General features: G+C 46.7%; 5 protein-coding genes across 5 annotated transcripts; 3 read left to right on the top strand and 2 right to left on the bottom strand.

The window, feature by feature from the left end:
• Positions 1-1,774: 1,774 nt before the first annotated feature.
• On the top strand, positions 1,775-4,626 carry LRP88_04286 (ATP-binding protein; the record flags this gene model as incomplete). The annotated part of the gene is made up of 2 exons (XM_083240861.1): positions 1,775-2,277; positions 2,340-4,626. 2 exons carry the CDS (start codon positions 1,775-1,777, stop codon positions 4,624-4,626), a joined length of 2,790 nt encoding a protein of 929 aa, XP_083103391.1.
• A 2,866-nt stretch (positions 4,627-7,492) lies between these two features.
• Positions 7,493-10,798, top strand: LRP88_04285 (uncharacterized protein; the record flags this gene model as incomplete). The annotated part of the gene is made up of 12 exons (XM_083240860.1): positions 7,493-7,591; positions 7,652-7,710; positions 7,773-7,960; positions 8,155-8,424; positions 8,474-8,502; positions 8,563-8,667; positions 8,717-9,459; positions 9,520-9,611; positions 9,662-10,048; positions 10,111-10,221; positions 10,295-10,690; positions 10,782-10,798. 12 exons carry the CDS (start codon positions 7,493-7,495, stop codon positions 10,796-10,798), a joined length of 2,496 nt encoding a protein of 831 aa, XP_083103390.1.
• Positions 10,799-10,909: 111 nt separating this feature from the next.
• On the bottom strand, positions 10,910-13,637 carry LRP88_04284 (OPT oligopeptide transporter protein-domain-containing protein; the record flags this gene model as incomplete). Its single annotated transcript, XM_083240859.1, has 8 exons — positions 10,910-11,248; positions 11,297-11,586; positions 11,637-11,814; positions 11,875-12,138; positions 12,190-12,471; positions 12,524-12,640; positions 12,697-13,257; positions 13,320-13,637. The coding sequence occupies 8 exons, from the start codon at positions 13,635-13,637 to the stop codon at positions 10,910-10,912; spliced, it is 2,349 nt and encodes a 782-aa protein (XP_083103389.1).
• Positions 13,638-15,087: 1,450 nt separating this feature from the next.
• Positions 15,088-16,680, bottom strand: LRP88_04283 (LLM class flavin-dependent oxidoreductase; the record flags this gene model as incomplete). Its single annotated transcript, XM_083240858.1, has 3 exons — positions 15,088-15,930; positions 16,057-16,380; positions 16,468-16,680. 3 exons carry the CDS (start codon positions 16,678-16,680, stop codon positions 15,088-15,090), a joined length of 1,380 nt encoding a protein of 459 aa, XP_083103388.1.
• A 1,234-nt stretch (positions 16,681-17,914) lies between these two features.
• LRP88_04282 (uncharacterized protein) lies at positions 17,915-19,158 on the top strand (the record flags this gene model as incomplete). Its single annotated transcript, XM_083240857.1, has 5 exons — positions 17,915-18,037; positions 18,096-18,168; positions 18,229-18,847; positions 18,907-19,102; positions 19,150-19,158. 5 exons carry the CDS (start codon positions 17,915-17,917, stop codon positions 19,156-19,158), a joined length of 1,020 nt encoding a protein of 339 aa, XP_083103387.1.
• Positions 19,159-24,263: the final 5,105 nt, after the last annotated feature.

Below are 24,263 nucleotides of genomic sequence, written 5' to 3'. Positions count from 1 at the left end.
AGTCAACCTGCCAAGCACGACTGTGACTTGGACTGGGCGTATGGATTGCTGACAGCTGGCGTGTAGATGATATTCCACCACGCTATGTCATTTTACACGAGAAGGCTAGTTTCTGAAGATACATAGACAGAGGGCAGAACCGCATTATTTTGTCCGAGTCAAGTCAGACACATACAAGTGTTTACATGATGAATCTGATGAGATGCCTTCTTATTGCAGTCACTGCAGTGCCAATTCTGGCTCAATACAGAAACAACACCTATGGCAAGTGTCAGGCGGTCATAAGACATGTCGCTGAGGACGAGATTCACTTGAACTCCAGGCTCAACGTCGTTCGATTTTCCCGGGCAAAAGGACCCGTGGCACCTTTCTATGGCTACGTTTTTCCACTTTGCAAGGAACACAAGCCAAGTGAGAGATGTTTCGTCGACTGGGGATCGAGTTGTCTTCCTAAGCGTCCCGCAGTCACTCATCGGGTCGACACGGGGCAACAACACCGAGATCTGTTATTATCAGATGGACCCAGTCAACGCTACTTCTAATGCGGACGACGACGGCGAAAGCTGCAATGGTATACTCAGCGAGAAATGCCAAGAAGCTTTGCGAAGTGCAGGAGGGCCAATAAACGGTCTTTGTCCAAGGCTCAACATTGATGACGATTGCGGAAAGGCCATGAGGCTATGGACATGTATGTTTCTTCAGATACTCCTCAGCTGTCTCCCCAGGCACAGATACCCACCATGTCTTTTATCACACACGTGGCACAAAACATGATACTAATTAAATTGCTTTAGCAAAACCCTTCAACTTTTCAAGCTCCGAGTGCTCAGTCGATGGACTACCACGAGTGGGACTTCCGACAGGATATCGGACCTTCAGTATCATGTCCACAGGACATGACCTTCCACGTGAAGAGGATGCCTTCCTCAATGCCTACGATTTGATGGTGCGGCAACCACTTCCCATTGTTTTGGCAGCAAGGGTCCCCGGCCAGACCAAGATCGCAGTTGAGGTTGCTTGCATGGCTCCAGACAATATCACGGCAGGCACCCGTGTTCCGGATAGTGAATTTCCGCCTAGTGGTGCTGGCGACTTAAATGTGCGTACAGCTGCAACGTTTGCAATGGGTGTAGCTTGTATCGTTGGTGATATTTGTATGATGGATTGGGGTCATTTTTGTATCAAGGATCGAATAGTGAATTAGTTCTTTTCTTAATAATCCTTGAAGGTAATGAGCCATCCAAAAAGCATGTTGGAGAGTGGGATGCACAGGCCGGAGCTTCCTTGCCGCAATCCTTGCTATCACGAGTGGCGTGATCCAGGATTATCGTATGCGGGCCTTGGCAATGGAGCCAATCAAATCATTGGAGGTGAGACATTAACCAACAAATGAATGAGATTCCCTGATCCTACAGACGCACGATTACAGATTGGAGAAAACAGGGTGGCTGGCTGTCTTGCCTATGTTTTGAATAATAGGGAGTTGCGCAGTATGCAATGGAAGAAAAAGCACTGAGGAGATCAGTTTTGCATCACGAAGGAGATTACCGGTCATACACAGGCCCCAAACACAAGCTAAATGATGGAGGATCTTATCCATCACCTAGCCGCAGGGAAGAGTTGCACTTTGTGAATGCCAGGGGGGTGTCAGGTGGGATGAGTGTGGGACCAGGGGTTGATTCAGCCGCAAATCACTCCCCCTCATCGTCCAGAACCGTCATCACTTTGGAGCATTGCGGGAATAGAGACCAACCGACTGCGGGGAGCTGTTCAGATGGATCCTCTATCCATATTGTCGGTAGTGGCCGCCACGATACAGTTTGTTGACTTTGGACAACGATTATTCTCGGAGACATGGCAAATCTACCGCTCTGCTTCAGGCCAGACCCTCCAGCTGCAGAATCTCTCGACTATCTCATCGGACCTCTCGCGGCTATCCACAGGCGTGAAAGATGCTTTCCAGTCTCGACAAAAGAACCACTCTGGCTTGCAAGATGCTGACAAAGAGTTGCTTCGCCTTTGTGGCGAGTGCGATGCCATCGCCTCCAAGATCCTCACGGTTCTGCCCAAGGTCAGCACCGCCTTCCAATCGGAACTAGCTCAAGACAAGCAAGCGGTTGAACGAGCTTGGCTCGGGTCGTTCGAGCCAAGATCAGCAGGGGAGTGCTTCCGAGCAGCGCTGAGGAGTTGGTGGCAGCGAGAGGAGATCGTGGAGATCAGTGATCGCCTCGAGAAAGTGCGCCAAGGAATGATGATGGCAGCGACCATGTCCATCTGGTACGTCCTTCTAATTAAGTTCAAGCTGCCTTTGCATCAGACATCTCGCTTACTCCTCTTAGGGCTAATGCACAGAGCACCAAAGACTGGGAGCATCAGTTCAGCAGGAAGCTAGACACCATGATAGGCATGCTGTCTCAAGCTCTGAAGACAAGCGAGAACGCTGGACCGGAACAGAAACGAACTGACAGCCAAAAGTCCGTTGAGAAAGGAGCTGTCAACTCCATACGACAAAACGATCTGACGGCTCAGATTATAAAACGTATTTGGAGTTCTCACTGGAAATTCGATCGGAACCTTCTGGCTTCCTTTCCGCGGCAGACTGACCTTTCAGCCGAGCAACTGAAGTCAATCATCTGCGAAAGCTTGAGGTTTGACTCAATGGACAATCGTGAAGAAGCCATCGCCAAGACGTTCGACTGTACCTTTCGATGGGTGTTTGATAGGAACCCGCAGGTTTCGCCGGAAGGAGTTCCTATGTGGTCCAGTCTCCCAGATTGGCTTGAGGGGGATTCCGGTCTCCCCTACTGGATCACAGGGAAGCCTGGCTCTGGAAAATCCACCATGATGAAGTTCATCCTACATCACGAAGCATTGGATGGTCACTTACAGAAGTGGTCTCGAGGATCTCCGCTATACAAGATCAAGTACTATGCGTGGAAACCAGGAGCGGAGATGGCAAGGTCAGTAGATGGGTTGCTACGCACGCTTCTTCACCAAGTGCTCGCCATGAGCCCTGGCATGACACCCTACATCTGCCCACGACGCTGGTCCCTGTTCCACGCAGTTCGCGACATGGAATCGTTCCCTCCCTGGACCACTTGGGAACTGGAAGAATCCTTTGCGCGCTTGCTGAATTTCAAGGAGGGGGGTCCTCGTCTCATCCTCTTCATCGATGGTCTGGATGAGTTTGATATCGCTCCTGTTGATTTATGCCAGAGGATACAGAGTATATCTGCTCATCGGACCGTCAAAGTCTGTGTTGCTAGTCGGCCTTGGCCACAGTTCAGCGACGCTTTTGCAAGTAGCCCGGGACTGCAGATGCATCTTCTGACGGATGCCGATATCCAGGCCTTTGTTCGAGGTCACTTTCTCGGAGTGGTTGCTTTTCAAGAGCTCAACGATCTTTACCGGGGCGGTGGTGATCAGCTGCTCGAAGACATAGTGAAGAAGGCCAAGGGTGTCTTCCTCTGGACCGCACTGGTGACCCAGACACTTCTAGAAAATCTTGTCGATGGGTCAAGCCTACCGCACCTCAAAGCGATTCTTGACACGATGCCAAGCGAGATTGAGAATCTATACGATGCCATCTACGCGGCAATTCCCAGGAGACTGTTGCCCGAAGTGTCTGCAACCCTGCAGCTCTACGTTCTGGCTTCCCAGCCACTCGACTGGATGACCTTCTGGCTCGCCGATGAGACCAGAGGTGGATCAACCGCCATCCACGTCCCGTCACTAGATATGGATAAGGTACAGGCTTCTGTCAAACGCAGACTTGGGGCTCGTACAAGGGGCATCCTGGAACTCGTACCTCGAACACAAACTATTGAGTACCTACACCGAACGGCGGCAGAGTGGGTAAACCAACCGCGTGTCTGGGAGAAACTCAAATCCGTGAGCCCCCCAGACCTCGACCCTCACTACTGCCTCCTTCAGGCAGAAGCCATTCAAGGGGAGAACTGGAAACCAACCGAGCGCTTCTTCCTCCCGGGCAGTACCGCCTACTGGAAGGATGTGACGAAAGGGTTGCATTACGCGTCTCACATTGATCCCGCGGTTATCTCAGATTCAACATTGACTATTGCTCTTGATAGATTTCATGATGCATGTGCAAAAAGGTTTACAACCTTCATTGGCCTGGAGACGGATTCTTCTTCCAAGCTATCTTGGGCATCATACCAGCCTATGAAAACCCAAGGCGTGAGAGCGAATACCTTTAATGGCTTGACGGCGCAATTTGCCATTGTCCCATACATTCGCCACAAGTTCAAAGACAAGACGACACCCTTTCACCCAGTACCTCAGAAGCGCTCCATAGCCTTGCTCGAGCAGGCCATCTTTGGACCTGGAGCTTATAGTGCTCCCGGAGCGCTAACGGTTCTTGACCAACCAAATTTGCCCAAGATATCGTATGTACAGAGGCTACAAGCCGTCAGTCTTCTTCTCGAGCGTGGAGTGCGACAACCTGGTATTGTATCCATGGTCAAGGAGCATGAATGTGATGCGAGAAGCAGGGGCGATGGCGATTATGGCCAGTATCTAAATGATGTTCTGCAGCTGCTAGTTCAGCATCGAGCAACAACCGGGGAGAAGAGGAGTTATATGAAGAGGTTATTCAGGCTGGATTGACTGAAATGAACAGATTATTTGATGCGTAGAAGCGGTGAGGGCATTACCTAGGTTTCTGTGAAGCTTGGGTGACAATGTGTTCTTTGAAAGTTGAAGCCCGGCCCTCGATGAGATAACTGAGCCAGAAGATCGAAGCTCGGGTGACGTTTCTATCTCACGATCCTAAACCACGCCACGGTAATAGCGGGGATCTTGCATGAGTACACGAGCTTGTGAGGATGCTTTGACTGACATGGTGCTTGGAGTCTCAGAAGCACCCTGGCGATTTACATTCTGAATAGATACTAGTTCAAGTATCTCATTCCCTCGGCTATCTTTGTGGCTTATCGTGCCGTTTCAGGTGCCTTCTTCGGCGTGGTGTGTCTCATACTTGCAACGACCAGTATTCTGAGACATGGTGAACCCCAGGACTTGTATGACAGAACCCTCGGCTCTACTGCATCTAAGATTTTTCCGGAAGAGTCCTGTCATTTTCCATTTGCCTACCGGCAAAGACTTAATGAACGATTGAGTATGACGAGGTGATCAACGTGAATACTAAGCTCTCAGCCCAGGGTGGGTGCCATAGTTGAAAACCCACTTCGTCACCCCCGAGATCAACCAACGCTGTCACTTTCCATGTTACCAGCAGAGAGGCTGAGCAATCCGTATGTTGATACTTTACTACTTTCAGCAATCGACTCAAACCCCCCAGGGTCAAAACCTGAGGCAGCGTCTGTAGAAAACCTCCCTGATCGACTAGAATCGTTCGACACTGAGTGTGATCCAACATCAATAAGCGTAAGCTTAATTTCAGCTCTTCACTCCTTCCCACAAGATCAGGCGGCAAGCCACCGAGCTATATGGCCATTGGCACACTAAACGATAGCAAAGAAGATGGCCCTTTTCCATAGAATAAGAATATTTCCTCGAATAAAGATATGCTGGCACCTGGATATCGTTCTTCAAGGTTGCTAAGAACAGCTTGTCATCAAGATACATACCAGTACTCTACATTTCCTTGTTCAGAGTGGTATGTGCGGCCGTGGATAGTTCGTTACCGCAAAATACTGGAGCTCAAGGACGCTGTCGAGTTGGGTATATGTGTCCCAAGAGCCGACTCCGTATCAGTACCATCGCCGCCATCTCCCTAGACACATCTCCTCCAGCACCCAGACATAGGTCAAGTTCCCCGTCGGTGTCTTCTCCTTCGCCTTCTGTTTTCCTCCTCAACGCAGTGCTCGCAGCTTGTCCAAAAAGCAAACTCCCGACGTTCACTCTCAGTGCATCTCTCGTTGGAACAGCGGTCTATTTCCAACAGTTCGGCCCTATCACATTGTATAACGTCCCACTCCCTTCCCACTTCGCGACCGCAACGGATGCAGATGTAGATGATTTCGACGAGGTGGCACATGTCGGCCTGGATTTAGCGTCTGAAACGGGACTGTGGGTGCGTGTGTGTGTTTGTGTTGTGCGTGTTGAGGAATTTGGTGATATCGGTGGCTGTTGGAGATCAGGTTTGTTTAGTGGTAGAAAAGACAAAGGGCGGTTGAGACAGGATACAAGTCTGCTTTATACACCTCGAATGCAGCACCGCACTGATTCAGTACGGTAGGACCAGCTGCTAACCACTAGAATTCATGTTGACTGTGAGTTAGAGCAGATAAACCTGCACTGATTACAAGTCCAGTCACCTGAAAGCAGACGTCTATCACTGAGTTGAGCCTAGTACAACGTTAATAGCTCTAGACTTAGGTTTCATCCGTGTGACCGCATCGCTGGATTCACAGTTGCGCTGGTTATGTTGGGCGATTTAGCAGTGCTGAGTAATGAGGCCCGAATTAATCATGTCGCGATGGATGGATGTTGACATTGTGAGAATGGACATTTGATAGGAAATATGGAGTGGAGCGATCCCGCAATAGAATTAATCCGAAGTGATTTAGTTGGTCAGTGTCCGATGGCAACGGTTGTGGTTGTCCCCGCAATGGACGTTGATGGAAGCGCTGTCTGAAGTGGTGGGAGAAGGGAGTTCTCATACGCGCTCTGATTTCCCAAGTTCTAGAAGCTCGGGACGCATCTAGTACATAAATAACAATCTAAAGGGCGTGGCGCCACATTTTGCGCAAGGTCATCCGCCATTTCCAGCCTATTGAAGATCCTCTCTACGCAAGGGATCATCTATGCTACTCCCCTTTAATGTTAGGCAACTGGTCTTCAGGATCCCGGCCTGCGTATGAGGCCTTTTTAGGATTACTACGCGGATCATCTTGTAGACCCTGAGTAACCCCGTTTTAAAAGTTCCTTAGCCCCGCTGCTAGACTATAGCTGATTGGTGGTATAAAAGCTCGGCCGAGTTTTCGGGAAGATAGCGGATACAATGCTGCAAGTCGGTACTCTCGGAATGCCCCTGCGCCTCTCCACAACTCATCTCAGCCAAGTTGAAACGGCCAAAACTGGTCTTTACGAGCCAATTGAAGTCCTCTCATAGATTGTGGAGTTCCATTTGCATCCGACCAGGGGATGCCCAAAAACTTGTCGGACATACTGAATCTGAGCAGATACGCTGATACCGTATGGTACGCGCTGGGATAATTGGAACTGATGGAGCCTAACTTCAATTCTAGAACCTCACCCTTACCATGAAGGATTTTAGCCACTCCCAAATTGCTAAGCGAGCATGGCCAGGTCTTTCTTTGAAAGAGGTTACGAGAGTAGTATTGTCGCTTGACCGCATGAAGTGTGCAGGGTCTGAGTCAAGATTTCCAATCAAGTGAGGGCAGTTGCACCGCCCCAAGACAGTATTATCTATCTGTATAAATGAGTAATTTCCCCGACGCTTTACCAAGTGCCCCTAAGGTGAAGCAACGCAATTGAACTTCACGCAATGCGTTTATCCATCCTCTCCGGGCTGATAGCTGGCCTCACGGCAGCTAACAGTATCCACGAGAGGGCTGCGTCAAAGACAGTATTGTCCCATTATATGGTATGTCAAAGCCATGACCGATCGCAACAGGTTTAAGTAAGCTGCTGACTTTCATGCTAGCTGGGTGACATCACTGAGGAACATGCTCACAAGGATATTGACGATGCTATTGCGATGGGGTATGTTGAACGATATGACGAAATTATGGTGATTTGGCTGACCAGTTAATGCGAACTCATAGTCTCGATGGATTTGTCCTCAACGTGGGATATCCTAAACTAGATTGGGTATCGAACACCCTTAGCCATCTGTACGGCTACGCCGACTACTTGGCTGGTCAAGGAAGCAAGTTCAGACTGGCCCTTTCTCTGGACCTTTACGCAACCGGCGCTTGGTGCTACGACAAGTCGCTTGGTTCCGACTGCGGAGGTGTATGTTTTGCTTCTATCCATCGGCCTTTTTGATGGTTTATCTAACTTAATTGTGAAGCCTAAAGAATACGAGGATATTCTGAGAAGCTTTCTCGGGCGGGATTCATACTTTCGTTATGGCCCAAACAACTTTCCATTTATCACCAGTGAGTTGAACTTGATATATAACAGACCAAGGCTAACAATACCTAGGCTTCAGCACCGGCAATCAAACTGACAAACAATTCGTCGCGTGGAAGAAAGACTTTGCCAACCAGATGTATTTTATGCCTGGTATTGACGATACTCCTGGCTTCTGGGAGAGCCATCCCGCCTGGTGGGATTATTGGGGAGATCTTATCGACGGAGCTAGTGCTTGGGAGTCCGCCTGGCCCGAAGTGCATGGTACTAACGAGGGCGATATGTCCAGAGATATCAAAGTCATGGGTCCATTGCAGAAGAAAGGCAAAGGCTATATGATTCGTATGTTGTCTTCGCAATGGTCCTCTTTGATGAAACTGACTTGTTCTAGCTATCAGCATGCTTCAGTATAAGAATGCGGTAAGTCATAGCACTTAAGAAAGTGTCACCGTGTGGATTGAAAACTGACCGAAAATCCAGTACGGAGCCAATCTGTACCGCCGTGGTGAGATGAACATGGTCAAGTGGATGCAAAATATCCTTAGCATGGACCCTCAGCCTGATATTGTTCAGCTTCTTACATGGGTATGTTTTGCACAGTCTGATCTGACATGTGGAAGCTAACATGCTCCAGAACGACGGACCAGAAAGCCATCACTTTGGCAACTTGTGGCCCGAACAAAACACCGACGCACAACCCAATCAATACGCCAGTCCCGAGGGTTCCGACCACACTGCCCTCCAGTCTCTATACTCTGCCTTCATTCATGCTTGGAAGAACGGTGGATCAATGATCCCTGCCTTTTCCAAGAGAGACGAATCTTTGCCACAGGGAGCTTTATGGCACAAGAGCATCTTCCAAGATACAATCTGTCCTGGAGGAGACTCGAATGTCAAATACTTCCAAGCACCAAACGGTACCGATGCCGGCCAAGATGCTTTGCATTGGGCTCTGGTTGTTCCAGCTAACGCGGCTGGCTGGACAGTCGACGTTGTAAGTAATGGCAAGAGTATCAGCTCCAAGGTTCTGGAGACGGGCCTCAACTATGGCACTGTCGAGGATGGTATTCAAGAGGGCACTCAGCGACTCGTTATCCAGAATGGCAAGACCATTGTTGCTGGAACAGATCGTGGAAGGTGTCTAGCCCAAACTTGCTACGATGGCATATACAACTTCAATCCTCAAGCCATGGCGGTCAAAGCCGACTACGATAATACGGACTGCTGGCAGGTCGAAGGCGAACCCTTCTTGGACTGGGCAAAGGGAGAAGTGTTGGGCGTTACACTGGGCCCCCGAGCTGCCAGTGCCGATCCTGGCCATGGCCATGACCATGACTCAATTTACCATAACCCTTTCGAGGAATACCGCAACTGCAGGTATGAACAGAAAGAAGCCATCCGCCAGGCATGGCGAGACATAGTCACGATCCTGAAAAGAATGCCACCCTTCGATTCAGATGGGCTGCTAGAGACGAGAAATTTCGGAGCCGACATGCCGGATAGGAAGGCTGATGAAGCGTTTATTAGAAGTACGGATCAACCCTCAATTTCTCATCCCATACTAACTCGGATCATGCAGATGTTTTCACGAATCTCAAAAGATTGTATCTGTATCCTTCGGAAAGGGATAAGAGAAAGATCCGCATATCTTGCAAGGAGGATATTCCACGTCATAACGGGGACTTGAATCAGACATGCGGAGATTTGACTTTGCAAAATGGCAAAACGCAGAAGATTGGCGGCTATGCCTTTGACGATGCAACAAGTTCCCCAGGCGGCACCATTGTTCTATGCGATACCTTCTTCCTACCAGGACAGGAGCACCTAGCGGCTGTCCAAGAACAGCTTGATAGGGACAAGTCGTTACGGAAGTCTTCAGTTGACATGAATGGTAAATACCGGTTGTTGCTCCACGAGATGGTTCATCTCCCATCTATATCCACTGGAACCATCGGATCGGGAAAAAGTAAGTCGGGAACATTTATCTGGAGGGACATGTGACCTGGATTTTGCTGACCTTTGCGCCAGAGGAGGATGTGGTTATCATAGATGAGTACTGGACTGAGGATCAACAGACGAACGAGTACAAAGCGTACATGCCCAAAGGGGTCGAGAAGCTTGCGGCGAAGAAAAGAGTCCGTAAAAGGACAATTTACAACGGCGAGGAAGCCCCTCCTAACTGATCCCTTTCTGCTAACACTTACCTCCATAGCCGACACTTACGCGTGGTACGCAGTCGAGAAATTCTTTACAGCAATTTACGGGGAGCCCCCAAACGGCGTCTTGACTAAAGACGACTTGGATGATGAGGAGCCTACCAGTACTACCAAAACCGAGCCCAAGCCAACACAATACCCAACAACGTACGACTGTGACGGTAGTGGCATATGTGATCTTCCATCCTGGAAAAACATTTACGCCAAGTATTGTGACTACGCTGTTAACTCGTTGATCCGTAACGATGACAAAAACTATGGCGACGGCAAAGGCATCGACGGTAACTGCTGGGGCGATTCAACTGGCAATGGGTGTGTTGTCTTTGTTACAGGCAAAAACTGTGTTCTCAGTGGTAACGAAATGTGGTGGAAGTACCAGGACTTGAGAGACAGTACGAAGGGAGATTGTAGTAAATGCGGCAGTGTTCATTATGGGGATGGCTGCCGATTTACTGTCAACTATAAGACTGGATGTGATAACAGGTAGAGGAAGTCCCTAGGACTATAGTCATTATCCCTGTTTTAGGTAGACCCTTGTCCCATTCAAGTAATTTAACCTCATAGCATACCCATATTCATAACAAGCAACTTCACCCATGCCTCCGCTAACCCTACTCAGGTACAGGACAGTGATCATAATTCCCATCGGCGTTATTTCCCCACCAGGTAGGGAAAGGATGTCCAGGGCCACCGGCGCCGAAGACAGCGAAGGAGAGGATGAAGAGAACAGTGAGACTGGCTCCATCAAAAGCACCAGTCACCAGGTACGAGTAGTCCTTGAAGATGCGTGGGCGATAGTTTCGGAGGTAGAACTGGACAAAGAAGCCTGCGATCAGTTGACTGAAGATAACACAGGTCTGGCTCTGGTTGTAAGGGATGTAACCAGCAAACTGGATAAACTGGGGCAAGTTGATGTCTGCGACATCGAAGTTCTTGATCTTGGGGTAGAACTAGGTCACGTCAGTTGTGGTTCGAGAGAATGGCTCGTGGTGACTGACCTTGTAGAAGATTCGGTGGAGGATGACCAAGCCACCACCAACAAGCAGACCGAAGGGCACAATCTGATAAGTTTTACCAAGCTTATACAAATAACCGGCGAGGGCCCAAGAGGTTGCATTGGTGTTGTACGACTGCATCGTAGCGCCACTCCAGGACGAGTTGCCATCGCCATCACGGAGGAGCTCTCGGTTACTGCCAACGATGCTGATCATGATGGCGTAGTTGATGAAGCCTCCCAGGATGGTTCCCCAGACTTGAGTGAGGAACATGATGCGAGGTGGGATTTTGACTGTGTTGGTATGTTAGTGCACGTTCCATCATTTTGTAACCGGCACTTACGGTATTCTCCCATCTTGAGATCACCAGACAGGTTGACAGCGTTAGAAATAACGTTGTGAGACCAAGCAGCGAAGTACATGTTGCCAACAGGCTTTCCTGGCAGCATAAGGCCAGCCAGCATTTTGGAGAGATTGTTTGTGGCAATTCCATTTCCATAACGAGAGTAAAGCAGAGTGCTCTGGAAATAAAACAGTCAACACAAGTTCACACAAAAGATAGTCGAGGAGAGCAAGCTTACCACTGGCGCAATAATAATACCCACAATGAGCGAGACCACATATGCCCAGGCTGGGAGAGTAATGTTCTCCTTGACGACGACGACGAGGCCAAGGATGAAACTACCAACCAGAATGGAGACGTACCACCACCAAGGGGTTTCTTTATAGTTCTTTGCCATGTGGGCATGGTGGAGATCATCATATCGGCCTTCCCTTGCGCTCTTGAAAGCCTTGACAACATCCTTGCCCCAAAACAAGATGCAGTGAAGCAGAAGGGCTCCGATCTTCCAAACGGTTAGACAAAGCAATACAATGGATCAAAGCTCGCCACTCACAGCAGCATTAGCCATAAACATGGCAAAGGCAAATGTTCCCGTCAACCTGGGAAGACCAAACTCAAACAAGCGCTGTTCGTTGAGAACGCCGCCTTCGAACACCTCGGCGATGGGGTATGTTGTACCATTCTCCAAGAGAAGTCGCGTGGACATGAAGGGAAGCGACTTGGCTCCCCATCCATTGCCATAATAGATACCGACCATGATAATGTAGCAACAGAAAAATCCAACTGCCATGTGGGCCTGGAGAGGGAGAGGAAGGGAGGTGTTGAATGATGTGATCTAGAGCTGTCAGGTTTTGCACGGCGCGAGAGTCACAGAACAGGCAACTCACGTATTGCCAGTCAAGAGAGATACTGAAGAGACCAAGGCCCTCGTTGTTGGTAGCACCACCAAAAACGCGAGTGAGAGTCGCAGCCTTGTCGCCAGTCGCCTTCATGGCGGCCAAACACTAAATTCCACACATGAGCAATAGCAAAATGATGTTCCGTCTAGGCTAGTACATACCGGAACTGAAATCGAATTGAGCCAAGGGAAGATGTAGGCGGGGAAGAATTCATAAAGCGACATGCCGGTGAAGCTGTACCAGAAATAACGCAGAGGCTTAGAGTTCTTGATTTCCTGCCAGTGAAGTCCCTGTAGAGTCTTGACAGTGGGCAGGTTACTCCAGAAGACAGCATCTACGTGCCAGACAGCAACTGGGCGCATGATACCGCAGATACCGTAGCCGAACAGACCAATGGAGATGGTACTCAGAATAACCGTAGTCGCGCTCAATGGCATGTCGTAGAAGAGATCCTGGGCAGCAAAGACCTGGACACTAGCGGCAGCATTGGAAGCCGAAGTAGCCGTGATAGAACAGATGGCATGCTCCTTTAGACCCCAGGGTCCAGGGTTAATGAACTTGATGACCTTAATCCAGAAGGGAAGCGAGCCTGTGTTGCCGTCGGCTCTCCATCGAGCTTCGATCTTGTCGCCACGGGGAAGAAAAAAGGCCCAAGCATTGCCGATGAAGTAGGAGATGAGGACGATAAAGGTTCCCTGGATGGTGATGTTGGTAGGTTTAAACTGTTTGTTGACGGGTCAGTTCAGTGATGGGTAGAGACAATTGAAGATCCTGGTCTACTAACAATGTAGATCTGATACATGACGGCTTGGAAGCAGGCAAGGCCAGAGGACAAGAGCATACTTCGAAACGTCAAGGCATTATCGTGGTCGTCCCTCATGGGTAGCAGGTGGCGAGCGGCATCGGCGCCGGTGACGATGATAACATCCTTGCTCTCGCGATCGCTTTCGTCACTGTGGTCTCCACTAGAAACATTATGGATCTTGGAGGAGTGAACGGTCTTCTCATCGACAGCATCCGGGGTGGAAACTGGGAAAACCGAGGTCTCAAAAGCCTCCTCGGGGCCCTGAGGCCCCTTGGGCTCAACGTTGGTGGACGACATGTTGGTAAAGAGGAGAAGCTGTTGCGCAGCAGACAACAGCTGTGTTGCGTCGTGTTGTTGAATTGATGCGCCTGGTGCTTGAGACTCATTCTATTCTCGAGGATTGACTTGCTTTTATCTATCTGAAACTCCATCGTCGGATTCGTGGTGGTTGATACCATCACCCTTGACAATGAGCCAATGCAACGTCTGTCGATTCTAGAACCTATGTCGGGTAAAGCGGCGATGGACGCTCCCAGTGACCCGGGGGATCTTTTGCAAAGACGGACTTCTCTCTCTTGGGAATTTACCTCCTGTGTGCTGTATCCGGTTGTTGGCTCCTGTCCCGTGGGCTCATTGCAACAGACCAAAGACTTGGCCTCCTGCCCCTTTGGTACTAGCCGCCCAAGATTGCAACCGGTTCAGCGATTGTTCTCGCCCACATCGAGGGGCGACAGTTCGGGCTGTGGGGGTTGAGTTCCCTTCAAGTTGTGGGGGTTTGGCCTTGCCTCATGTGGTAGCTTGCCCTCGTATTTGAGGGTCGGACTACGCATCGATTGCATCTCCGGTAGAGCCGTAGTTGAAACCGCCTCTACCGTTTTTGCCAGGAACTTGTGTTTGGATGAAGTAGCGTGGTAGACATTGCTCAATGTTAATTGGCTTTGGTAGCGGCCGACGTTGGACGGTGCTTGATTGCGACATGCCACTTTACCGCGGCCCATGAACAAATCGGGTCTCATATTCCGATAATCGCAGAGCGATTATTGGTTCGCGTTCCGGAACGCCGGCAGTTTGGGACTTTTTCCCTGACCGTGACAATTAGAGTGGGCCGTACTCTGTCCGTATATGGCTAATCCAGCATTCTAGAACATGGGTGTAAGCACCTAATGGATGATAAGCTTCAAGTGGTAGGTACTATACTAACTCAGGGGTTGAGTATGTACGTACTTTTCACGAGGACAGAGGAAGCATGAGAGCTGCCATGTCTGATATATTAATATCTGTCGGAATTAAAATACATCAACTAGCAGGCAATGTTCCTGTTTCTCCAACAAGACACTCATCGGTCGATATCTATCTCAGTGTAATGATGACCATCGGAACGGATTGAAGAAGTGGTGGCGCGATATGTTGGGGATAACCAACGTCGAGATAGCGGCGAACTTTTGCAGCCCTCTTCAGACCCAAACATTCGTTTGTTTCTTGGAACCTTTGAAGATCCAGAATCAATACTCGCCCGGACCCATCTGTAACCAGAAAGCTGGGAAAGAAAATGGGGAAGGTAGTCGAGCCATGCAATCGAGACGAGGGCGAAAGTCTGGTTATCAGAGCTTTGTTGGTGCCGCTTTATCCGGAATATGCATCACGTCATCCACTCGCGCACTCAATTGGTAGATATCTTTGAGGAACTTTTGCTCGGCGCGAATTGTTCATCCATCACTAATTAGTTACAAACGGGCGTTTATCAGATTCATTCCGCCTTCTTCCAGTGGTACTTAGCCGCAGAGTGGTCATAGGGAGGCCTTGCGGCCCCTTTTCTTGCCCATATGTTTTCGCGGTACGTGCCCCCGGGAACCTCATAACCCTCCCAGAAGAGCCCACGATTTCTTAAGACGGGGAGTAAAAAGTCGATGATCTTCTCAAAGGTTCTTGGCATTAGAGCATAGGCAAAGTTAAAGCCATCTACATCTGCTTCGCGAACCCATCTTTCTAGCTCATCTGCCACATGCTCCGGGGTTCCGACGATAGTGACCCCGAGGCCCCCGGTCTTCATCTCATCTGCGATAGCACCCTTAGTCCACCTGGGAACATGTGCAACGTACTTAGCCCATGTTTCCACAGATGTCCGGATGGCGTTGGACTCGACGTATTGTAGCTCCTGGTCATCGTCAAATTGCGACAGGTCGATGCCGGTATAGCCTCCGAAGAGAGCGAGTGCACCCTCCTTGGATCCATAGCTCATATATTCGTTATACTTGGCCTGGGCCTCTTCCTCGGTTGTGCCCAACACAGGAGTAACCATTGCGAGGAACTTGATGCCTTGCGGGTCACGGCCGAGCTCGCGGGCTTTCGCACGGATATCAGCAATATTTTGGGCCACAATGGCTGGGGCGAGGGTGGAAACAAACACGGCTTCAGCGTGCTTCGCTGAGAAGGCTTTCCCAGCAGAAGAGGTACCGGCCTGTAATATAACGGGCGTCCGCTGTGGTGAGGGTTGACAGGTATGAGGGCCAGGAACGTTGTAAAATTTGCCAACGTGGTCGATCGTGCGGATAAGTTCCGGGTCGGTATAGACCCCAGATTGGCGGTCGAGCTTAACAGCGTCATCCCTCCAAGAGGATTACCTGCGAGTTGACATTTATTGTTAGACTGAAATGTGCCTTGGGAGTCGCTGCTGGGGGGAGAGGCGACGAGATACTTGCCAGAGTTTGTATACCACATCCATGTATTCATCGGCCTTGGCATATCTCTGGTCGTAATCAGGAAGCCTGTCAAGCCCGAGGTTACGGGCAGCTGATTCTAGGTAGCCCGTTACTACGTTCCAGCCGACTCTTCCGCCAGTTAGATGGTCAAGCGTGCTGAGTCGCCGTGCAAGATAGTACGGCTCTTCAAAAGTCGTCGAGACGGTGAGTCCAAACCCGATGCTCTCTGTAGCCGCAGCCATGGCAGAAACTGGCCCAAACGGGTCGTTTACTGGAAACTGGGCTCCTGAGCTCGCAGCTGGTTCAACGTTCCTGGGGCCCTTGTATACATCGTATGCACCCTTTGGATGTGGGCGGTTAAGTCAGTTCCGGCCTCGATCCAATGCAGCTCAAAAAAAAAGTGATGAAATGAGCTTCATGTAACATACCAAAACATCTGCGATGAAGATTCCATGAAAGTCGGCTTTTTCCAGGAGCTTAGCGAGCTTGACCCAATGCTGGAGGGTGTTGAACTCGGACGAGTGGTCATCTGGATGTTGCCACAGGCCAGGTGACAGATGCCCACTACATGCCTCCACGAAGGCATTGAGGATGAGCTTCTTCCTGGTCTGAGATTTCTTTGCAGTCTCGGGTTCAGCCATTGCGAGTCGCGTCTTGCTGCCTCGTGTCCTTGACCGGCGTATTTGGGCCAGTAATTGCAAGTCAGAGTGATGCCATCAGGACAGAAAGCTGCCTTGTTTAAAAACAGCCTCCAAGGCGCAGTCGAGCACCCGACTGTCCGTCACTTACTGCCGAGAAAGAAGCTGCCTCCCCGCTCCCCAGACGATCGGACATGTTACCAATCTGCTCCGAACAGGCTAATAAATACCCAGGGTTCCTCATTCGCGTGCCATAGCGCGACGCACACGGAGTCAATGAAGCCAATCAAGCGTTCTACCCAAATTCATATCAGTGATATTCTCCGGTGGCGCGATGACGACTTATCGGCTTCCGCTGTCATTTGGTACATCTCCTCCTCAGATCATGATGGTGATGGCTTCAGTCGCCGATGTCGTGACGCGGGGAAATTACGAAATAGCCCGGATTCTGAGGTTGGCAAAAAGAAAAAAAAAAGAGAGAGATACAGGTGAGACTGTGAGGCGGGCTACTCCGTACTGCGCATCATACGACTTTGCTGGGCGACATTAGATGCGCTTGCGCGCGGCCTCAAGCCGGCGTACACGGTACCGCCATACAAGATGCATTGCCATGGCGTGGAAATTTTGGCGTCTGTCCCTATACAGTTTGTTGAGGCAGCAAATCTGCATCCATGACTGCACCTCGGGAGTACTCCATATAGCAACAAATTGAACTTCGTGGCATGGGCGTGTCGTGCCTTTTCGAAAAATTTCCTCTGCGCGGGGCACCCCACAGCAATCCCAGTCCCTCGGCTCGGGCTGTTTAACCCCCTTGAGCACTAAGCCCGTAAGGGATTGGCGCTATCTGTGACATCAGAATCCTTGTAAGTTACGCTATATGAGACCAGAATGGAGGACGAGCAAGTCTTGTCGAAAGGACAGCCGCTCAGTTACTCGGTGATGCTCGTGTTAGGATAAGAGGTATACAATGCCCCGATGGAGATGATAGAGGTTCTGAGAATTATCCACGCTGCCTTTGTTGTGCTCATTGACTATAATTGCAATAATACCATTTGTCACCATGGGGGCTATCGATACAAATAGCGATACCGCTTCGGCTGGTTGGCTCAGAAACCCTCCTCCCTGCCCCTGAGTCTCCGGGGTGGCACGACTTTGGACAAGCAAAATTGATAATATGACGGCAAGAATTATGTTTGCCTGCGCGCCTGTGTCCTCTGTGGTCGGCAACATAGTCGGCATGAAGTGGGTTGTCGTCTTTGGTACCCTGGGATATGCCCCACACTCAGCAGCGCTATACTGCAACAGCGTTTGGGGAACCCAATGGTTCCTCATGTTTGGCGCCGTAACCTGTGGTTTCTCGGTATGCCTGTCGTCCCTCCCCTGTTAGTGTCAGTGTATCCGAGTGTTAACCTCTGCAGGCGGCTGCTTTATGGCAAGGAGAAGGGACCATAGCCGTGGCGTACCCAGAGATGTCCCGTCGGGGTAGATGCAGTACGTTTCGTCTTCTTCTGTTAAAGCGCGTGGTAGTCATGGCTAACTCTAGTCACTCAGTTTCCATCTGGCTCACCCTCAACAAACTCGGCTCCATCATTGCCTCTTCCATCCAGCTTGGCATTAACAAGAACGCCAATAGCACCGGGTCCATCTCGCCCAGGACCTACCTCGTTCTCGTCGGTCTTCAGTGTCTCGGCCTGCCCCTCTCACTCCTGATCTCTTCCCCTCACAAGCTGGTCCGAACGGATGGCCAGAAGCCCAGATTTGCCAACCCAAACCGCACCTGGAGATCTGAGCTGCGCGGTTTTATCCACCAGTTCAGACGCAAGGAGGTGGTTCTCTTGGTCCCAGCCTTCATCGCGTCGCAATGGGGGTTGACATACCAAGGAAACTATCTTGCTACTTACTATACTGTCCGTGCCCGAACCCTTGCCAGTTTTACAATCTCCATAATTGGTTGCATTGCCAACCTGCTGACGGGATGGTGGCTGGATACAAAACGGGTGAGCCGATCTTTCCAGGGGCGAAGTCTCTGGTACTTCGTCCTGGGCTTGTTCACACTTGTCTGGATCTGGAACTGGGTGATCCAGGCCCGGTGGGACGACAAACCTCCGATGCCAATTGATTGGAGCGACAGAAAATACGACGAGGGAATTGTCGTCTTTGTCCTTTACCGGTATGGACCCACTGCACACCTTGCTCTTCATGGCTCAGACTGCTAACGCTCACAGACAGTGTCGCGTACGAGACATTGAGCACCTGGCTCTTCTGGGCTCTCGGAACTTTCGACTTAGAAGCCGATAGTGTATCCCTGTCCATGGGCCTGCTGCGTGCTGGCGAATCGCTTGGGTCGGCTCTTTCGTACGCTGTTGGCGCCACGCGGGACACCTCTCTCATGGCAAACCTCATTATCAGCGTCGCCATATTCTATGTTAGCGCCCCTTTCACGACTTGGTCATCTCATCTTATCCAAGATAGACTGCCTAACGAGTGCCAATCGGATCTGGCTGTAGAAGATATAGAGCAATGGCAGGAGACTAAAGCGAAGCAGGTGAACTTAGAGCCAAGTATAAAAAAGTAGTTAGAGATTATTATAATATTCATTATAAATATGTCCTACCATTTATATAGTATACTTATGTTTTTTTTATAACGTATATGCATAGCAAGTTGGCCAGTCAAGCAAGTTGGCCACTTTGAAATTTCTTAGTATTTGCACTTTATTTAATAAGTATTTAAAATAATTCTAGAAATTTTAATTAAGCTATAAATAGCTCTAATCTTAAAAATAGCTTAATAAGCTTATCTTAGTTTTTAAAAAACTTTATATAGACTCTAGGGTAGATACTTAGTAAGATATATAAAATATTCTTATTCGCACTGTATAAATAGTATTTCTCTATAAGGGAATTTTCTTAAAAATTTAAAAAAAAATTATAAATAGTGTATTTAAGAGTTAAATAGCTAAAATAGCCTTTTTAGGTCTCTAGCTATTTTACAGCGTTTTTTAGAAACTCAAGGTTTAGGATTTTTTAATGCACAGTATAGGTGGCCAACTTGCTTACTGCTAGGGTCGGACCGGAGCTTATGCAGCTAAGGTGAACCGGTTGATTGAATATCTAAGACTAAGGAAGGGAGAGAAAAGGAAAAGAACTAGCTGTGACCTCGCTGCGGGTTTTGCGCAGGGCTCGCAGCGGGGCTACGGAGAAGGATTTCTCCGGTCTTGGTTTTTCCAGGGGGAAACAACCTTCCTCACGGGTTCGCCCGTGTAAAATACCTTATCTTTAAGAAGGCCTTTTATAAAATAAAATTCTAGAAAAATAAGCTTATAAGATATAAGCCTAGGATTTTATTACCCTATATTATAGCCTATGCGCTTTTCTATGAAATGCTTACCTAAGCAATATCTACTTAGATAAGCAAGATATAGGGGAGTGTTAATACTGCCCCTTCTGGGCTTATTTCCCTTTTAGGAAGGTCACGTGACTTCGGACTTAGGGCTTTATTATAAACCCGATAACTCCATTAAAGCCGTTTCCTTCCAAAGGGTATTTCCTATCTGGTTTTAAATATCCTAGTTTAAAACCCTATAGGTTTTAACTTCTATTATGCCATAACTCGGCTTTTAGTTATCCGCAACTAGCAAAACTAATAGGGTTTTGAAGCCCGGAATTAGGGCTATCCGACGGTATAACTTTTATCCAAATCGGGCTAATAGATTCCGAGCAATTAGATATATAAGCTATAGATTCTCTCTTTAAGATAACTCCTTAGATCTTCAACCAATTCAGACAATAAGAACACTAATAAGAAGCTAGTCTTCTTTATTTTAACCCTACTATCTATTTGTTTCACTTTTATTACTCTATAATTCCTTACCTAGCTAATTAGCTTTTTATAAGGACTGACTTCACTGCTTATTCACCTCCTATCTCTATTACCTACCCTACACCTTATTCAGACCTTATAGTCTATATTTTTCAGTCTTTTACAGCCCGTAACACTTATATAGCTAACTTACTTATTATATATATTATCTTAATACCTTATTATAATTTAAGCTAGGCCTAACTTAAGCTAATATATATGATATGTATGCGCCGTATTTGTATTTTTACCTTAAAATTAAGTATTAAAAAAATTCTTTAAAATTTTATTCAAGCCCTAATAGACTAACGTATATATATAGCTTGCGTGACAAACAAGCATGCATAACAGCATACTATATTACTAAAATCCCACTTACCCTAGACCTCTTAACTTTTTCTATAAAATAGGTAAAAACCTAAAAAGAGTATTTTTATAAACCTAATCTTTTAAGAAACCTTATAATAATTTTTTTAAATTTTTTAAAAAAGCCCTTTATAAAGAAATAATTAAGTATATAATGCAAATATACTTTTTTTATACTACCTTATAAGGAGTATTATAAGATTTTTTTAAAAAATATATAAAATAATATATTATATAATAAGTCTAATATTAAAATTTTATTTATTTTAAGCTTTACCTTAAATTTTAAGAGCTTTTTAATTTCTCTTTATAAGGTATAAATACCTATATTATACATACTTATTTATTACGCAAGCTATATATATATATTAAAACTAAGGGATTAGGCTTATTATATAATATAAAAGCTATAATAATTTTCTTAGATTTTTTAAAAAAAAATAATTACTAAGCTAATATAAAAAAAGCCTATTTATACTATATAAATTACTATTTATAACGTATATGATAAGCATGCGACGCATCCAAGTATGCGACGCACCTATACTGTGCACTAAATCTTAACATTCTTAAGCTTAATAAAAGCCGCAATAAAATAGCTATAGGCTTAAAAAAGTATTTTAATAAACTTAACTCTTAAATAAACTATAGATAATTTTTTAGAATTTCTAAAAAAGTCTCTTAATAGAAAAAAAAGCTACTTATACAGTGCGAATAATTCTTTTTCTAAACTACCTTATAAGGGATTTTTTTAAAAAGTTTTAAAAAATTATAATAGGTTTTTTATAGCTTAGTTAGTCTAACTCTAAGTTATTAGCTAGTTAAACCTTAAGCTAAATTTCTTAGAATTTTTAAGGCTATTTTAAAATTTGGTATAAATCCCACTATAGGGTAAAATGCGTCGCATACTTGGATGCGTCGCATGCTTATTATGTATGTTATATAATATATATAATAAGCAAGCGTCGTAGACAAGTGAGCATTGCATTTTTCTTAATTTTCTCTTAAGAAATTATAATAAAAACACTAAAAATAATTTAATTAATTAAAACTACTCACTATACTCTTCCCCAGACGTCTTAATCACTACCTAATAGGTCCTTGCATTATGCCCGGGCTTACCGCAAATACTATAGCGCCGAACACCCGGTCTAACCGACCTCCCTTGACCACTACTCCTCGACGATTCCGCCACTACCTACGCATCCATATCCATTTAATCAATTGCTTGCCTTCCTTCCTCTACCGTTATTACTCCTCTTTTCTAAAGTTAAGTCCTTTTTGCCCTTTGGCGCCGGCTTAGTATCTCATTTGCCTATCAAAGGTCTTAGACCTTTGCCCTCACGAGAGCTATCTTATGCATAACTGCCTTTGTTCCCTTCGCAAGAGACTTTAATGCTTTAAGAATTAACTCTAGAGAGCTGCTTTAATGCCTTCTAATCCGTCTTTTAAGGTATTTAGACTAAGATTAGGCCTTAAGCATAGTCTTTAGGGTCTTTAAAGCCCATGGGGTCAATGGTTTAGCCCCCTCCTCGGCGGGCATTAGAGTCTATAGCTATATATTAAGCTTTAAGACCACAGCTTCTAGGTCAAGGGGAATAAGGCTAGCTCCTTTAAAAGCCCCCTTAATATTTCTTTCCGTTATAGTAGCCTCGTATGCGGCGTAGAAGGCTAGAAAGAACTCGGTCTTTAAAATATGTGTTATAGAGTATTTAATTAATCGCTTTATTTCTCGACTATAGGCCTTCTTAAGAAGCGCAAAGTACCTAACGTTAAGGGGCTAGAGTAGATGAGACGAATGAGGTGGCATATAAAGCCGGATGATCTTCTTCTCCTCGTAATATCTCTCGAATTCGATCGAGTAGTAACTTTCATAGCCATTAAGGATTAAGAGATAATAGGAACTAATTAATCGATTAGTTATGCACCGGTCAAAGTGCTTAAGCCACTCGAGACTAGTCTCGTTATCGGTCTAGCCATTTTAGGTCATCGCAATAGCCTAATCGCCCGGGAGGTTACTTTCTCGGTACTAGTTAGCGAGGTAATATTGGCCCGCACTGATAATAAACGGCTGGATCGCCTAGCCTTTCGCATTGATCGCTTAAATGACCGTAATCCATTCCCGGTTTCTAGGCTACACTGATTTTAGTTTTAAATGCCTTTCTGCACCTATGATAACCATTCCGCTTATAATCATACCCATAAGAAAGCCAGTCTCATCAAAGTTATAGATATTATTTAATTAAATGCCATACTTCGCGATTATATTCGCCACAAGCTAAAACTAATCGCGGATAATAATTAGATCTTCGCACTTAGCTCTCTAGTAGTCGTATTTACAAAAGAAACGGGTCTTAAGGTCTAGGTGCCGCTTAACGAAGTTATGAGCCCAACGCGTGCCAACTAGTAGCGCGTCGCGGTCGGCAAGTAATTAATTAGCTATATCTTTAATACCACGTAGCTAGGGGGGAAATCCTCGTGAATCTAGGTTAAGAATGAAATAAATAAGGATCTCTTCTTCTAGATCTAATAGCTTACGTGAATTCGGGATAGTATTAAGTCGAGCTTAAATGCCATTCTATCACCGACGTAGCCTATGCTTAGAGACCCGGTAGGTCCCTATAGCGCATTAGATGCTTAGCTTAGGGTTATTTTAAAGAGCCTAAAGGGCAAGAAGGGTTCTAGCTTTAATATTTAAGTCTAATATATTTAGTGGTTAGGAATTAACTAATTATATAGTGTAAAATACCTTACTTCTAAGAAGGTTTTTTATAAATAAAATTCTAGAAAAATACGCTTATAATATATAAGCCTAGGATTTTATTACCCTATACTTTGGCTTATGCGCTTTCTTATAAAGTGCTTACCTAAGCAATAGCTGCTTAAGTAAGCAAGATATAAGGGAGTATTAATACTGCCCTTTCTAGGCTTATTTCCCTTTTAGGAAGGTCACGTAACTTCGGACTTAAACCTTTATCATAAGCCTGATAACGCCGTTAAAGCCGTAACCTTCCAAAGGATATTTCCTATCCGGTTTTAAATATCCTAGTTTAAAACCCTATAGGTTTTAGTTTCTATTATGCCATAACTCGGCTTCTAGTTATCCGTTACTAGCAAAACCAACATAGCCTCAAAGCCCGGAATCAGAGCTATCCGACGGTATAACTTTTATCCGAGTCGGGCTAATAGATTCCGAGCAGTTTGCTATATAAGCTAAAGGCCTTCTCTTAGAAATAGCTCCTGAGATTTTTAATTAATTCAGACAATAAGAACACTAATTAGAAGCTGGTCTTCTCTATTTTAACCCTATCTTCTATTTGCCCCACTCTTATTACTCTATGATTCCTTACCTAGCCAAT

Source organism: Fusarium phalaenopsidis, assembly GCF_050370095.1.
Source record: "Fusarium phalaenopsidis strain FUZ10S chromosome Unknown contig_32290, whole genome shotgun sequence".
In the NCBI taxonomy this organism is placed as follows: domain Eukaryota; kingdom Fungi; phylum Ascomycota; class Sordariomycetes; order Hypocreales; family Nectriaceae; genus Fusarium; species Fusarium phalaenopsidis.
This window is presented reverse-complemented; position numbering and strand designations above follow the sequence as displayed.